Source organism: Pseudophryne corroboree, chromosome 4 (assembly GCF_028390025.1).
Source record: "Pseudophryne corroboree isolate aPseCor3 chromosome 4, aPseCor3.hap2, whole genome shotgun sequence".
Classification (NCBI taxonomy): domain Eukaryota; kingdom Metazoa; phylum Chordata; class Amphibia; order Anura; family Myobatrachidae; genus Pseudophryne; species Pseudophryne corroboree.
In genome coordinates this window covers 110,963,686-110,981,684 of record NC_086447.1, presented here as the reverse complement: position 1 = coordinate 110,981,684, position 17,999 = coordinate 110,963,686, and the positions used below count along the sequence as shown (strand labels likewise).

At 45.3% G+C, this 17,999-nt stretch overlaps 1 protein-coding gene across 4 annotated transcripts in view; it reads right to left on the bottom strand.

The window, feature by feature from the left end:
- Window positions 1-213: 213 nt before the first annotated feature.
- Window positions 214-17,999, bottom strand: part of SMC6 (structural maintenance of chromosomes 6) — a 370,384-nt gene continuing 352,598 nt past the window's right edge. For all 4 annotated transcript variants that reach the window (XM_063915349.1, XM_063915346.1, XM_063915348.1 and 1 more), the window contains one exon: window positions 214-935. In XM_063915349.1, the coding sequence (XP_063771419.1) occupies window positions 824-935 (112 nt within the window). In that variant the 3' untranslated portion in view covers window positions 214-823. The remainder of the gene's footprint in view (window positions 936-17,999) is intronic.

The following is a 17,999-nucleotide window of genomic DNA, read 5'->3' as shown; positions in this document are numbered from 1 at the left end:
AATAACATACAAAATGTCTTAAAGTGCTTGTATCAAGGGTGGACAGATTTTTCAGCTACCCCCCATAACTCAGCAGTGGCGGTTAGCAGAGAACCTGACCGCATGCCATGTGTGATTAATTGGAGATATAAATGGAACATCTGGCCTCCTACCCACTCTCCCAGCTCGCAGTTCTGCAGCTCAGATGGTGATAAAATGACAGCAGTCAGGTCATTAAACAGAACTATACATTTTATTATTGACGGTGCTACAATACTGTACTGAGGGAGGAACGCTGTAACTCCATTACCCAGCATGCTTTGCGTACCCCCGGCTGGCATAGCATAGGGGAAACTGTAGTTATGAATGGCGTATGCACATCCTGCAACCATCGTGAGCAGAGATGGGTAACGCGTGGCTCAGCCGTGGATTGTTCCTATTATTGGCTGCAGTGGGAAAGCCACTCGTTACCTCCTGCGCCTGTACAGATGTGTATATAATGCTAACTATATTTGCATGAACAATTCTTTAAATTAAAACATAAACTACTATAAAACAATCGCTGACATTTAACATTTCGTTCTCAGCAGTAACTTCTTGAGAAAGGAAATGGTTGTGCAGCACCGGTCTGAATTCAAACAAGTCGGAGAAATAAAACATATAAAACACGTTGGATATTTACAGAAATATAAATAAACATTTCTCTGTATTAACAGTTGAATAGAAAACAAGGGCAGGTGTGACAGGGTCAGTTTATAGAAAATTTTCTTCACACAGTCTAAAATTGTAACTTCACCGAAGCTTCTCCATCCAAAGACTGCAATCTACCATCTGAGGAGTCAGATTAGGCCTCCTCCTCATCCCCCTGGCCACGGGCGTGAAATGGCAGAGTGGTTTGTCCTCGTTCGGGGTCTTGCATTCGAAGAATTCGGATAAGATTAGAGTAAGGGAGAGAGCTGGGAAGGAACATAAAAGACACTGTTTTACTAGTTGTACGTTAGCATCCAAGTTACCAAAACATTCTCTTGCACATTGCAATGTTAGAGGTTGTTTCCACCTTCTGATAGTAAATGTATTATGTGCACCACCGTGCAGCTTTTACTAACCTTCAAGCAAAGAAAACAAGCAGTTGCGTCTGATGATGATTTAAACGCATGACCAAGAAGCACAGAAAGATGTACATGAAAAGAAAACAGCAGCAGCTGGTAACCTGCTGCTTCTGCCACTTGTTACTAAGCATGCGAAGGTGGAAAACATCTTTAAGTAAACACTTATAGAAGCAACAGAAATATAGTTAGAGAGACGCCAATTTGTTGGCTGAATCACTGATGTTAAACCAAAGGAACCTGTTTGCAAACCCTCTTCCCTCATGTGCTTATCCTTTCTCTTACTGTACTTTAATAATCTTCAACTGTACCACATCCTGCAGTCCTCTGCCACCTGATACTTATTCCAGTGTCATCTGCTGATGTAGCCATGTTTATTTCCCCTGTACTTGTCCTATACTGTCTTCAACTGTAAGTTGCTGTTTTCCTGTTTTGATTATTTATGTACTCTGTAATTGGACGCTGCGGTGCCCTTGTTGCGCCACATAAATAAAGGATAATAATAATCATAATAATAAAAGAGCAAGGATATAATACAGGCTAATTGGGGAACTTTGCTACTTCTACCTATCACTAGACGGTCTATGGCCACTCCTGCATTCCATAAAGTGTTACAGAGGAAACTATTTGAATAATACAAATATATTGGATTACCGATGGATCCTCATAGAACTATACTCAAATCACACAGAAATGGCCCAATTTGGCATGTCAGAGGGGTTTTTTTTAAACATAAATTATGTCTTAATCTTCCACTGTAATCAAATTTTTTTGTGACAAAAATACTAATCCTCAGTACTATTATAAAATGTAGAAACCAAATTCAGGAAAAAGTACGTAATCTTGGTATAAAGCAAGAAGACAAAGGTCCGATACGAGGGACCAGCACCCTGTTATGCTTAATCTGCTGTGTAATAAATTCCTTTGCGACAAGAAAATACTAACCACTAATCTCTAATTCCACTGCTCCCTACATCTCCAACCTCCTCTCCCTTCATACTCCCTCCCGCCCACTACCGTCGGCCGATGACCGTCGCCTCTCCTCTGCCCTAGTCACTGCTTCCCATGCACGAGTTCAAAATTTTGCCCGTGTTGCACCCCTTCAGTGGAACGCGCTCCCCCGCTCCATTAGACGCTCCCCGACCTTGCAAAGCTTTAAACTGGCACTGAAAACCTACCTATTCATCAAAGCGTATACTGCCGATGCTTAACCTAGGGCCTAATTCAGACCTGATCTGATTTTGCACAGCTACAATCAGTTACTCAAATATGCAGGGAGATGCACGGCACAGGGCTAGCTGCCCCACATGTCAGGCCCTACTCCCCCTTCCCCCAGCACAAGTACAAAAGCATTGCACAGTGGCGATGCTTTTGTACTTGATTAGTAGCTCCCTTCCTGCACACCACCTGCGCGCTGGCAGGGAGCTACCTGTTGCTGTCCAGGACACAGCAGCTGACGTCACGCAGTCACCGCGGCCCGCCCTCTGCACAGTCCGGGCACAACTGCATTGCCAGGACAGTGCCCTCCCACCCAGCGAACGGCTCTGCCTGTCAAGCATGCGCAGTTCAGACCTGATTGGCTGCTGTGCAAAAACGCACAGCAGCGATCAGGTCTGAATTAGGCCTCTAGTCCTGAAGCTGCTCCTCCATCCTCCTGCCTTGACCATCTCTGCTTTGCTTACATCCTGCCATCAGGCTTCCTCCCGCTTGCTTGCACCTCATGTCATCTGTCTGTCGCCCCTTCCCACTAGATTGTTAGCTCTTCAGAGCTTTCCTCTTGTTGTCAAAGCCCACTTCTAGACACATTTCACTCACAGCCCTCTACTACTCAGCGACCATCTTTGCCCGCTTTTTCTCCTGTCGGTAAAGGCTCATCTCTATCTATGGCCGCCAGCCCCAAGTAGTACAATGATTACTCCCTCACTACTTACATCTAAGCTGTATTATGTATTGAGAAGTGTGGTGCTCTTTGTTAACTGTACTCTAGTTTTGTTATTTATTTACTGTAATGTTAAGTTCTGTCTCCCTGTACTGTGCTATTGTATGCCCGTTGTAAGACGCTGCAAAACACTTGTGGCGCCTTATAAATAAAATGTAATAAAAATAATAATAAGCACTTCCTGCGCCACCAGCAACTTATGATGCAAACTCAGGAGAAAGTATATAAGCACGGAAATCGCTACACGAGGTGCCCCACAAGGGCCATAAAGCACAGGTGTATGAGGACACACCTGTATCTCCGCTGTAGCCTGCAGAACCTACAGAATAGCATCAGATGAGATGAGCAATAGCTCTATACACACTCCTAACACTGGGAGCGTACAGCACTAGAGGAACAGCTCTCAGAAAATAAGAAAGTTACAAACAGAGACAGAATTTCTGGGTTGTTACAAGGATAATCGGCAGCACATAAAAATGGGTCACGCCAAGAATAATTAAGAAACTAAACAAATAATTAAGAAATGTTCTTCCCCTGGAGAGGGAAACGCTGGATTACTTACCTGGGGATACTCATTAAATCCAGCTGAATTATGTTATCTGGGCTACATAACAGTTACAGAAGAAGAGATGGAGGCAGCAGGGACCAGTCACCTGCACCTTCCCAGCACTGCTCAGATTCCCAGTAGTAGTGCATAGGGCTGGCGGTGTATGGGGAACACAGGGATAGAGCAAGACAGCAGGCACAACAAGAGGTCTTACCAGCAGACACAGAATACACTAGAAGAACTAGAATACTCTGAGGATGAAAACATACCTGATCATTCTGATGTCCTATATGCAATGCACATGGGGCATCTGGCACTGCCATAACATTTGTCTAATTCCAAAGGCCTTTAATAATCGCTTCAGAAATCTAATTGGTTGGGGCGTGCAATCCCAGCAATGCATAGGAAGACAGGGCGCAGACCGACTGCAGCACCGACAATGTTTTACACTAACGGAGAGAAAGTGCTGCAGAGAAGGCAGTCTTTCTAAAGGAAAGGAGTCAGACATTGCATCAGCCTGACTAAACTGACCCTTCAAAGTACATGTGGGTCGCACCTATACACTCAACTAAAATCTGTGGCACTTGAAGGGTTACGTTCACTAGCCTGCACAATGAAGCTACCTGTTACAGCAGTCAAATCACAGCAGACATGGCTGCTCCTGATGCAAGCTATTGCTTGTGGCAGGATCCACCACGCCAGTACTCTCAGATATCAGGAGACGTGGCAGGTTTCCAGCACTCTGACAAGCAGCTTCTTACAAGAGATGCCAGAGGGGATTTGGTTGAATGGAGCTGCCAATTGCTATTTTTGTACTTTTCATCTAAGCTTGATAGAGGATGATCTGGAAAATGGTCATAAGGTTTGCAGTTAGGGAGCGCAGCGGCAAATACAATACGCATAGTCACATGCAATAAAAACACGTCAGGTGGAAAATAAATGTTTCTTTGACAGACACAATTTCTTCTTTGGGATTCATAGGGCTCCAGAGGGAGAACATCGGGGTTGTAGGTGGTGGATGAGAGTCCGGACACCAAACAGTTAAGCTTTCCAGCTTCCGGGAATGCTCAGCTCCTCTCTCCTATAACCCTGCCTCCATGCTCAGGCAGGTTGGTTTTTTTGTTGGTGCCAGCTGGGATACACCTTTACAGGGGGCTGCTATAGCAGTCCTATACTTTCAAATGTAAAAGTTTTTTTTTTTTTTCTCTGAGCTGGTCAGCGCTGTAAGTCTGCAGGCTGCAGCACTACAGCTCCATTCACCCCCCGCCGCCAAAATGCCCGCATCACCAATGCCAAGACGGCAGGGGCAGCACACCGCTTCTAGCATCGCTCACTGTGGGGACTCCCAGACTGCGTGGCTGGCATATGGGGGCAGGTAACAGGGTCCCATATTAAAAGATCCGCAATTAAATTGCGGTCCGCCGCATGTCCCAGGAGTCGGACTGTGATGCTGGCGTGGACACTGGCTCCAGTCAGGGATTCCACTAGACCACCAGGGCATATAATGCACACTCAATTTTTAAAGGCCTTTAGTAACTGGGGTGGAATACCAGCAAGGGGAGGTGGCGCTTTTCCTGTAGCCCCTACCCCAGCTTTTGGTGTCAGTCTACTGCAGATTTCCCGCTCTCAAGGCCCGTACACACTGGTCGATATATCGGCCGTTCTCTTGAACGGCCGATATATCGCAGGACCGTCGGCCAGTGTGTACGGCCGATACATCTGTGAACTCCGTCGTTCACAGACGTATCGCGTCGGCCGCGCAGCACAGCCGACGGCCAATATATCTACCGATATATTGGCGTGTCGCTGTCTGTGTACGGAGCGGTCGGCCGATCGCCCGTACACATGCTGCGGCGGCCGGCGGTGATTGACAGCTGAACTGGGCGGGCGTGTGTACACGCCCGCCCAGTTCATGACGTCAGTCCCCGACGGATCGGGCAGTGTGTATGCTCAACACAATGCCCGATCCGTCCATAGATATATCTGCAGATCAATTGATCTGCAGATATATCTACTAGTGTGTACCCACCTTTAGCTGTAAACAGCATTCCCTGCTTCCCTCAGAGACCAGAGAAGCCATCTTCAGCATGCAGCAGCAAGCAAGGGCTCCGGGAACGCTGGGCTCAGTCTCCCTGTAAAAACGTCTCCAAGAAGCCAGGTTTTTACAAACACTTATATCCTACCTGCTTTCAAAAACAGGCTGAGTAGTTGATTCAAATTGTGCTAGTCCTGCTGGCTGATTGATCTTTTTTTTCCTGATATATATATATATATATATATACACATATATATAACTTTTCTTTATACCCTGTGAGACAGGTGCTTTCAGGCTTATCCTGAGCATCAGTTAAATTGCTGCTTTGTGTCACAAACTACACTTGGTTATACAGTTACTGCTGCCATAGAAGTGTGTGAGTGCGACACACAAATTTTGCAGTTATGTCTAACAAGGCAAAATGTCACAAACGGTCAGAAATCTCATTATTGCTTTCATGTAAAATGTGCTCTGTGGGGTTATCTGCACAGGATGTTGCACAAGATGGACTATGTGTTAAATGTTATACACCTCCTGGTCAGTCAACAACTCCTGTACCTACACAGGACCCTCCTTGGGCTTCCTTTACACAGGTAATGGGTACCCCGGTGGACAGACTTACAACAGCTATGGGTCCCCTATGCCAGTACCAGCCCCAAACACAAATCCACCCTGGGTGGAAACTCTGGCACAGACCTCTATAGTTTTACAAAAGACGTTGCCAGGGAACAAACAGCATTCTAGATTAACTAGAAATACATCTTCCTCTCAGTCTACTATTATATCAGAGTAAAAACGAGTCATCTAAGGAGCAAGGTGAAGAGAATACTCTCTGTGTCACGGATTCATGTGTAGCAGAGGAGAAGGCTTCTATTACTGTAGATGTTCCAGCATTAATAGATGCAATTAAACAGATCCTTCAGCTATCTGAAGATGAACCTGCGGCTGTTGCTAGGAAAACTGATGTATTTAAATGACAGAAATTAATCAGATCAGAATTTCCACATTCTGACCATTTGATGGAAATTAGACAGGAGACTTTGAACACCCCTGGTAAAAAGTTTCCTCTGTCTAAACGACTCATCTCGCTATCCTATCCCTTTGGAGTATAGTGTGAGGTGGTCGACTCCTCCTCCAGTGGATTCTCATATCACATATTTGGTAAAAACATCCACCTTACCTATTACAACCATTTATCAGTAAAGGAATACACAGATTTACGCATTGAAAATTGCCTCAAGCCTATCTTTTCACTGACGGGTGCTGGAAATAGACGTACAATAGCAGCCTCATGGGCAGCAAAAGCTATAGAATCCTAGTTGCAGGCAATAGAGGAGGAATTGCCTCTAGTTATATCAGTAGAGTGCAGAATATATTTGGATTGCATCAAGAAAGAGACTTCTTACATTGGGGAAGCACTATCGGATACTGGTGTTGGCAGCAAAAATGTCAGCAACATCGGTGCATGCAAGACGCATTATTTTGTTACGCTCTTGGAAAGCGAATTTACACTCCAAGAAAACTCTGGAAGTACTATCCTTTACAGGAGATGTACTGTTTGGAGAACTAAACAAAATAGTGGCATCCTTAGAGGCTGCCAAAACCGCTTTTCTCCCTTCAGCTTCTATGCCACGGCGTAAAAGCTAAAAGTTTTGCACCTTTCGCCCACAAGGAAAAGTGAAAGGACAAGCGTTTCCTATGCAATCAAATGCCTCAAAGTCTACTAAGCCCAAGACTAAAGGTGCCCACACACTAGACGACCTGTAAATGATGATTTCTCGTTATCGATTTCCCTTGAACTCCCGAAAGCTCCCCTGTAGTCCTGGGCAAATAATATAGTACAATACACATGACATATATTTAAGATATAGCTTAAGATCTGAGAGTGGCTACATCCAGGAGCATGCTATCGTTGACTATAGCTTCAGATCATCCCTGCTGCAGAGAAGATCAGAAGCTCCGACCAATGACCAGTGGGACCACGCATCGTGGTCGTTATCGTTCACAGACACTGAACGATCTGCACTATCATGAAAGATTTGTAGATCCGATCTATCGGAAATGGCCAAATCGCTCATAATATCGTCTAGTATATGGGCAACTTAAGCAGTCATGGGCAGCAAGACAACCCCCAGCAAAACCTGATAAACCCACAGCCTGATGGGGCTGGCCTCCCCCTGGGGGACCTCAGGGTGGGAGGCCGACTTCTTCACTTTGCAGGATCAAGACTACTTCAGACGCTTGGGTGCAAGCGGTAGCCGCTCACGGGTACACCATCTTTTTTAAAGGACGTCCCCCACAGCAGTATGTTCGCACGAGCCTACCATCAGACACCTAAAAGTCTCAGATACTACAGAAAGTGGTTCAATCACTCCTCCAGTCAGGAGTAATAGTGCCAGTTCCTCAGGCTCAAAAAGAACGGGGCAATTATTCATCCCTGTTCTTTGTACCAAAGCCAAATGGGACATACAGGCCTATTCTCAATCTCAAATTTCTCAACACACTTTGTGGAAACCCTACGCTCCATTGTTCGAACAATGGAGCCAGTGGATTTCATGGTGTCATTGGACATACAAGATGCATATCTGCATATACCTATTGTGCTGTCACATCAACAATACCTGAGGTTTGCGATCCTAAACCAACACTATCAGTTCCAGGCACTGCCGTTTGCTTGGCTACAGTGCCCAGAATATTTACAAAAGTCAAGGCAGCACACCTGGGTTTTCAGGGATTCAGGATACTTCCTTATCTGGACGACATACTGCTCCTGGTCAGTTCACAGGAGGTATTGCACAGCAAATTACCAACAATGATAGCCTTCCTACAAAGTCATGGTTGGCTTATCAACTGGAAAAAGTCCTCACTCATACCGTCCCAAAGGATGGTACATCAGGGAGCCTTGCTAGACTCTCAAACTGAATGCCTGTTTCTACCAATAAACAAAATATCGAAACTAAGGGACAAAATACAGCGGTTCCGTCACCATCCTCAGGTGTCAATTCACTCGTCCATTCAATTCCTCGGCCTGATGGTATCTCCTTTCAACATGGTAGAATTTACCCAATTTCGCTCTCACCCTTTACAAAGGATGTCTACAGCCAAGTGGAATGGCCAGCCTCATTAGATCAAACGGCAGATAATAACCCTGACTCCGGAGATTCGCCTATCATTAACTTGGTGGCTCCACAGCAGTCACCTAGACAGGGGTCGTCCCTTCTAGATCCTGAATTGGGAGCTTCTCACTACAGATGCCAGCCTTTGCGGTTGGGGAGCTGTAACCGAGCAACCCTCGTTTCAAGGTAGATGGGGCCTGGCAGAGTCTCAGTTACAAATCAATGTACTGGAACTGAGAGCAGTATACAAAGCATTGACACTGGCATGCAGCATTCTCCAAGACAGGCCTGTGCAAATACAATACGACAACGCCACAACAGTGGCATATATCAATCACCAAGGCGGCACTTACAGCAAAAGGGCAATGCAAGATGTAGCCAGAACGTCATCTTCCGGCCATAACTGCAGTAATCATACCAGGACGCCTTAACTGGAAAGAAGACTTCCTCGGTCGTCAGGATGTGCACACGGGCGTATGGGCTCTCCACCCAGAAGTGTTCCAACTACCAGTGGAGAGGTGAGCCCGGCAAGACGTAGATCTGATGGCATCATGTCACAACCACAAGGTCCCAGTATACGGATCCAGGTCATGGGATCCGCAAGCAGCATTCGTGGATGCACTAGCAGTACAATGGACCTTTCACCTACCATACATATTTCCCCCAAAGGGCCTAATTCGGAGTTGATCGCAGCAGAAAATTTGTTAGCAGTTGGGCAAAACCATGGGGGTAATTCCAAGTTGATTGCAGCAGGAATTTTGTTAGCAGTTGGGCAAAACCATGTGCACTGCAGGGGAGGCAGATATAACATGTGCAGAAAGAGTTAGATTTGGGTGGGTTATTTTATTTCTGTGCAGGGTAAATACTGGCTGCTTTATTTTTACACTGCAAATTAGACTGCAGATTGAACACACCACACCCAAATCTAACTCTCACTGCACGTTAAATCTGCCTCCCCTGCAGTGCACATGGTTTTTCCCAACTGCTAACAAAATTCCTGCTGCGATCAACTTGGAATTACCCCCCATGTGCACTGCAGGGGGGACAGAAATAACATGTGCAGAGAGAGTTAGATTTTGGTGGGGTGTATTCAAACTGAAATCTAAATTGCAGTGTAATAATAAAGCAGCCAGTATTTACCCTGCACAGAAACGAAATAACCCACCCAAATCTAACTCTCTCTGCAAATGTTATATCTGCCCCCCTGCAGTGCACATGGTTTTGCTTAATTGCTAGAAAACTTGCTGCTGCGATCAACTCAGAATTACCCCCAATATCCCTTCTGTCAAGGGTAATAAGGAAATTCAAACAGGAAGGAGGAAACCTCATTCTGATAGCCCCAGCACGGCCCAGACGGCACTGGTTCTTTGACCTACAGAGCCTTTCAGTAGGGCAACCCTTCAAACTTCCTCAGTGACAGGACCTTCTATTTCAAGGGCCATGTTTACATCTGGACCTGAACAGTCTGTCTTTGATGGCGTGGCTCTTGAATCATTCATTTTAAGAGCAAAAGGATTTTCAACCTCCGTAATTCAAACAATGATTTAGGCACACAAGCCTGCTTCAGCATGGATATATTATAGAGTATGGCACACCTATTTCACATGGTGCGTTTCTAAGCACTACGATAAAACTATATTGAAAGTATCAAGAATACTGGCTATTCGTCAAAGAGGAATGAATCTAGGTTTACGCCTTGCTTCTCTCAAAGTACTCAGTTCTGCCCTATCAGTATGGTTTCAGAGAAAGATTGCTACCCTACTGGATACAGGTTGAGTATCCCTTATCCAAAAAGCTTGGGACCAGAAGTATTTTGGATATCGAATTTTTCCGTATTTTGGAATACTTGCATACCATAATGAGTTATCATGGCGATGGGGCCTAAATCTAAACACAGAATGCATTTATGTTTCATATACACCCTATACGCACAGCATGAAGGTCATTTAATACAATATGTTTAATAACTTTGTGTATTAAATAATTGAGCCATCAGAAAACAAATATTTCACTATCTCACTCTCACTCAAAAAATTCTGTATTTCTGAATATTTGGGTATGGGATACTCAACCTGTATATATACTTTTTTTTCAAGGGCCATACATGTACAACCTCCATATGTACCCCCGGTTGCTCCATGGGATCTCTCTGTGGTATTGGACGCACTTCAAGAGCCCCCTTTTGAACCCTTAATGGGGGTACTCCCGGAGAGATCCATCCTTAAAATCTAAGCAATCTGACTAGATTGCTTAGATTTTAAGAATGATCTCTCTGTGTGTACCCCCCACAGCGATAGTGATGCACAGCCCCGCGCATCGCTATCGCTGGTGCTAGGTTGGCCTGCATGCAGGCTCAATCCAGCAGGTCGCTCATTTCACCCGCTGAGTGAAATGAGCGTCCCCACCATCGTCCTCCACAAGCTCAGCACACATCGCGCTGTGCTCAGCGGGGTAAGAGATGTGTGCTGAGCGGTTCTAACCTGTGACTACGGCCCTTTACAGTCAGTGGATCTCAAATGATGGACAGCTAATACAATATTTTTGCTGGCTACTGCTTTTGCCAGGAGGGTGTCAGACTTAGGAGCTCTCTCCTGTCATCCACCTTTCCTGATTTTCATCATGACAGGGCTGTTCTACCATAATCAGGAAATTACAGTCCCGGCATTTGTCTCACCAGTTCTTTCAGCAAAAGAACGGTCTTTGGATGTAGTATGTGCCCTACGTATCTACACAGACTGAACCAGTTTTATCAGAAGATCCAACTCTCTATTCATATTTTATGGATTTCACAAGTGTGGCTGGCCAGCTAACAAACAGACGCTGGCCAGATGGATTAGAATCGTTATTGCACATGCATACAATCAAGCTGATTTGCCTGTCCCAACGTAAATTTCTGCCCACTTTACTAGATCTGTAGGTCGCTCATGGGCGGCACGCCGTGGGGCGTCTCCCGAGCAATTATGTAAGGCCGATATGTGGTCTTCTATTCACACGTTTCTAAAATTCTACTGATTTGATACCTCTACTTCCCAGGATGCTTCCTTTGGATGCAGGATTCGGTTATCCTCACAGGCGCGACCTCTCCCTTAAAAATACTGCTTTAGGACATCCCCAATGTTCTCTCTGTGGAGCCCTATGAATCCCGAAGAAGAAAATGAGAGTTATGGTAGACTTACCTTCGTTAACTGTCTTTCTTTAAAGTTCATAGAGTCCACAGGGCGCCCACCCTGACGTACCTGGCCGCTCTGGGTTTTTGTGGCATTAGTCACTGGTTCCTTTCTTCTGTCTGCGAGAATGTGTTCTTAAGTGTACAATATCTTTCTTCTCTCCTATCCACTTCCTGCTTTGGGCTTGTTAACAAAACTGACCTGCCTGAGCATGTAGGCGGGGTTATAGGGGAGAGGATCCGAGCATTCCAGGAAGCCGGAAAGCTTAACTGTTTTGGTGCCGGACTCTCATCCACCACCTACTACCCCGATGTGGACCCTAAGAAGTCTACCACAACCTCTTGTTATACATATACAGGAAATAAGAAGGATGGGAAATGTAGCTGGAAGAATCTATATTTATCATGCTGCTGTATGGATAAACAGAGTATAGTGTGACCCAGGACTGCATCCTGCACAGATGGCCGTATAGAGGCAGAGCATCGCAGAAGCGCTTAGCATCAACAGAGCTGTCAAATCCGATAGGCTCCAGGGTTACATGTGGTATAGACAATACTAGAGGTGCAATGCTTCTGTTCGGAAAAGGACAAAAATGGAAGCAAGGCATAATATCTCTCCGATATAGCTTTTGATTGGCTAGATTATGCATATCTATCTCCACGCACAAACACACATATATTTGTGTTGATCTCGGTATTTGCTAGGTCAGTTTCCTGTCTTCACTACCAGAGTCATCCTGTGTTTTCCTTTTTGAAATGCCGTTTAGCAAATGGAAGTATTTGGATCTCGTTTGCATCAGCGGATATAAGTGCCTGCAAATGCAGGGCTGTGTATATCTCTCTACGTGGTGAGAATTTGTACCATAACCAGGGCTACGCTGACTTTCAAGTACCCAGCTTTGCGCAGCTCATTGGGTATTCCTGTGGCAGGAGAGCACAGTCCACAGAGATTTAAGCAGGCCCCATGCCAGGACATCCATTAAGGAGCTGCAGGCTAAGGGGAAATGTGGCTTTTCAAAAGTTCATTCTTTATTAAAGCAGCCTGAAAGCAGAGACTTATCAAGTCCTGGCTCTCGGTGAAGGTGGCTTGGGGGCAGCAGTCAGCACATTTTCTACACAAATGCTCGGTCGCTGTTTCACAAGTGGGGAAATAAAAATAGATTTAGAATGAAAAATATTGTAAATGATTCAGGTCTGATTTGGCGCGTCATAAAGACATGTGTGTACTGTGTAATATGTACCGGCAACGCAATGTGTTCATGGTACAGAAGCATTTAATGGCCAAAAGTGTGCTGGGCATGATGTAAACGTACAATAAACATCCATTAAACTCCAGTACTTTCTCTGTGGTATAATGAGCACACAGGACTTACCTATCAGGCTAAGTACCACACACAGCTACCACCTACCCCCTCACCCACAAGAACGAGGGTCACAGTAGGGTGAGTTATTAAACCAAGAGACTACAACAGTACGGACATCAGAATCTCTATATGACGTGGAAGATGCCTTCAAACATCTGCACAGTGATGTCACTGCTGGGAACCAATCTGCTCCCTGACAAGAGGCACTGAAGACTGGTCTGACAGTAGCACCTGTGCTGGCAAACAAATGTTAATCCCAAATGCCGCAAGTCAAAGCACAGATTCACATTCAGCCATAATAAGAGACTAACTGACTACGGTACAGGTCTATTCATGGTCATTAATACCCCTTTCAGACTAGCAGAAAGAGGCCAGGAAAAATAACCTGGTTTGAGTGACCCGGGACCTGTTTACAGCATAGGAGGAGCTAGTCTAGTAGATGATCTCATCTCCAAACGCCAGCACTGCACATGTGAGCAGTGACATTGACGACCCAGCAATAAGAAGGAACTCCTGGAATGCTTAGGCTTGCACTGATTCTGGGACACAGGATAGGGCACAAAAATCGCTACATGGGGTGTTTTTCATGAAAGGAATCTTCTAGCAAATGTTGATATCCACGGCTTACTGGCTATCTTGGGTGATGACCATGCAAGTGGACTTTTGGATCCCATGACAACTCGTTGCATATCTACTTGAACCACAAGATCCAGCTTCGTACCGAAATGGACAGAAAGACTGAGTGGAGCCTGTTAAAGTCTGGGAGAAAAGGTTTCCCCACAGGATGGAGTTTATTCCCCCATTGGGCTCCTGCAGTTTGGATTGGGTGCACATGGGTGTGATCTTGTGATACAGGACTTATTTTTGGAGGCGGCAATACCTGAGCCATGGTGTAATCCAGAGTGCTCTGAAAGTGGTGATAGAGCTCGCCATGGGAAATATATCCGCTCTATCTGGTTAAGGACTTGCAGTCTTCTAGGCATAGGATCTGCACACAAGATTAGTACTGCAAGTCCAAATAGGACACTGCAAATGCTTAAGGGAGCATGGTCTTATCAGGAGGTGGGAACCATCAGCCATGGACGTTCTTCCTAATCAGCAGCATTGTTTACTCTATAGGAGTGCATTTGGCATGGGGTTTCCGTACTGGTTGTAAAACTACAGCGATTGTTAAAGATATTTAACAAAAAAACACGTTGGAGCCCCTGAAAAATAGTGCAACCGTCACCAAAAGGTGAAAACAATGATTAGGATATAATTACGTTCCTTGTGTATACATCCGTCTCCTCTTGCTTTCAGAGCCTGGAATCCATCAGCTCAGCATATGCAAGGAGAATAGATACTCATGTGTGGTATTGAAAATTTTAATAATACAAACACACACTTATATACATAAAACAATAACAATTTTTCCCACTGTGATCCCTTATAGTGTCCCCAGAGGACTGAGCAATTACCGGATCTTGTGGAGAACTGATAAACAAACAGCTCTCAAACAAGCGATGTTACACCCAAAGGCAAGTCCACCCGGGTAGGCAGCTTCAGATGTGGTATGCAGGTACCGTTCAGTACTTCTGGAGTGACTTCCGGAATCAGGGGTCAGCAACACCATACAGCCAACGCGTTTCAACCCCTTAGATTAGGGTCTTTCTCAAGACACACTGCCTTGAGAAAGACCCTAATCTAAGGGGTTGAAACACGTTGGCTGTATGGTGTTGCTGACCCCTGATTCCGGAAGTCACTCCAGAAGTACTGAACGGTACCTGCATACCACATCTGAAGCTGCCTACCCGGGTGGACTTGCCTTTGGGTGTAACATCGCTTGTTTGAGAGCTGTTTGTTTATCAGTTCTCCACAAGATCCGGTAATTGCTCAGTCCTCTGGGGACACTATAAGGGATCACAGTGGGAAAAATTGTTATTGTTTTATGTATATAAGTGTGTGTTTGTATTATTAAAATTTTCAATACCACACATGAGTATCTATTCTCCTTGCATATGCTGAGCTGATGGATTCCAGGCTCTGAAAGCAAGAGGAGACGGATGTATACACAAGGAACGTAATTATATCCTAATCATTGTTTTCACCTTTTGGTGACGGTTGCACTATTTTTCAGGGGCGCCACGTTATAGTGGATTCATAACCATTTTTTTCAGACTATTTTAGAGTGTATTGGAGGGACACTCATTTTTTGAATCTGCCAGACAGGCTGCCTGTTTGTTTATTTGCGCAAAATATTTTTTACCTTAAGCATTTCTTGTATACAAAAAAACACGTTGGGCTAAATAAAATAGCCTCCGAGTTGCCGGAGGTGCGTCCCTTTCACCTCATTTTCTGAGGCCCATCCTCCTCCTCGCGTGATTCCTGTGCCAGTGCTGGAAGGAGAGCTGCTTTGCCTGAGTTCCGTATGTCACTGACAAAGTGATGCTCGCTCTCAGAGGAGAGAGGGGGTGAGATCTGGTCCTGCTTGTAGTTTACGGTCTCAGAATCAGAAGAAGTCAAAGCGACCATGGCCACAAAACAGAGGGAGACACATAAGCCGGGACAGTGCCTACAGAGTTTTTTGTCCTAACACTCAGTGGGGGTTATAAGATTAGAATGTATCTCCATCCTTGAGGTAATGAGAGGACTGAGCCCATCTCTAATGGAAAAGCATTGTACACTGCCAAAAGGAATAAACAAATCTTACCCTACAAAACACTACACAATGGGGGTCATTCCGACCCATTCGCACGCAGCGGTTCTTCGCTGCGGTGCGAAAGGGTCTGGAATGCGCATGCGCGGTGAATTTACGAAGAAAGCGGCCGCAGCGGCGACCGCAAGAAGATTGACAGACGGAAGGAGTTCCGGGGCGTCACCTGTCCGTTGGCGTCCGTTTTTGGGGAGTGGTAAGGAAAACGCAGGCGTGTCCAGGAGAACGGAGGGCGGATGTCTGACGTCAAAGGCGGCCCCATTATCGCTGAGATCGTCGCACTGGGTAAGTATGTCCAGGGCTGGTCTTCTTTTACACAAAACTTTTTTAGCATAGCAGGGCTGCACAAGCGATCGCAGCCCTGCTATGCTAAAATACACTCCCCCATAGGCGGAGATTAGTTGATCGCACCAGCAGCAAAAAGTTGCTTGGTGCGATCAACTTGGAATGACGCCCAATGGCAAAGACAGAACCCTGTGCTAGCGAGGTAGGGATCCTCAGGGCGAGTTCCCGGTTATACTGGTGTCTGGAGCGAGGCACATTTTATGAAATGTTCTGCCACCTAGTGGTGAAGGAACAGACATCACACTTACAAAGTGCTGTACCAAATAAAAACCATATCCATATTGCTAGGACCTGACACAGAGCAAAAACCAAGACCACTTCCATCACTCTTAACAAGATAATTCAATACAACAAGAGCACCAAAGGGTAGAGACTTCAGCCCCTCAAAGAGCCACAGGCTACTGAATCTCTACAGATGTCCTCAAACAACTTTACTTTGTGAGTCATAAGGTGTAGTTCCCAGGTTGTGCATATTCTCTTAAATTTGGCTACTTTTTCCTCAATCATGTTCTTAGTTTGCATACAGTTTGCTAGGTGCGTAGGATTAGCATATTTGTCACAAAAGAATTGGTAGGTAAAGTATAACTATTCATGGAATGGGTCACATGTATCAGACCTGTCTTTTGCCTTATAACCCAAGATTGTGTACTTTTTCCTCAATATTGCATCTTAGTTTGCATATAGTGTACTAGGTACAGAATAGTGTCCTAACATGGCAGGGTCGCAAAGTCCAGGGCGCACTAAATGGGGCTACTTGGCGTAAGTTAAGCATAGGTGTATGTGTCGTACGCACTTTTCTGTGCTTTAAACTCATTTTTTTAAAGTATGTTTTTACACATGCACGATATAAAAAAGAAATAAGTAAAAATAGGATTTTAATTACCTACCGGTAAATCCTTTTCTCGTAGTCCATAAGGAATATTGGGGGAATCTAGTACGATGGGGTATAGACGAGGTCCAAAGGAGCCAGTGCACTTTAAATTTCTTCAACTGGGTGTGCTGGCTCCTCCCCTCTATGCCCCCTCCCACAGGCAGTTATAGGTAAAAACGTGCCCGAAGGAGAAAGGACATATATGAGAGAAGGAATACGACAACAAAGAGTGGTGAGATTTACACACCAGCACACCACTAACATATAACAACCAGCAACGCTGGTAACAACAGCAACAGCTGAACAGGTAACCACACAACAGAGAACTTGCAGAAAAGTTAACGCACTGAGGCGGGCGCCCAATATCCTTTATGGACTACGAGAAAAGGATTTACCGGTAGGTAATTAAAATCCTATTTTCTCTAGCATCCATAAGGGATATTGGGGGAATCTAGTACGATGGGGACGTCCCAAAGCATTCAGTACGGGCAGGAACCTGCGGAGACTGCTGCATCACCGCCTGTCCAAACTGGGTATCCTCTTTGGCCAGGGTATCAAACTTGTAGAACTTCACAAAAAAGTGTTCTTCCCCGACCAGGTAGCAGCTCGACATAGTTGCAAGGCCGAGACTCCACGGGCAGCCGCCCAAGAAGAACCCACTGATCTCGTAGAGTGGGCCTTCAGAGATTTAGGAACAGCTAAGGCTGCAGACACATAGGCCTGCTGAAAAGTAAGCCTAATCCAACGAGCAATGGACTGCTTTGAAGCAGGACAACCCCTTTTTCTGTGCATCATAGAGCGCAAACAAAGAATCCGTCTTTCTGATTCGATACGTTCTC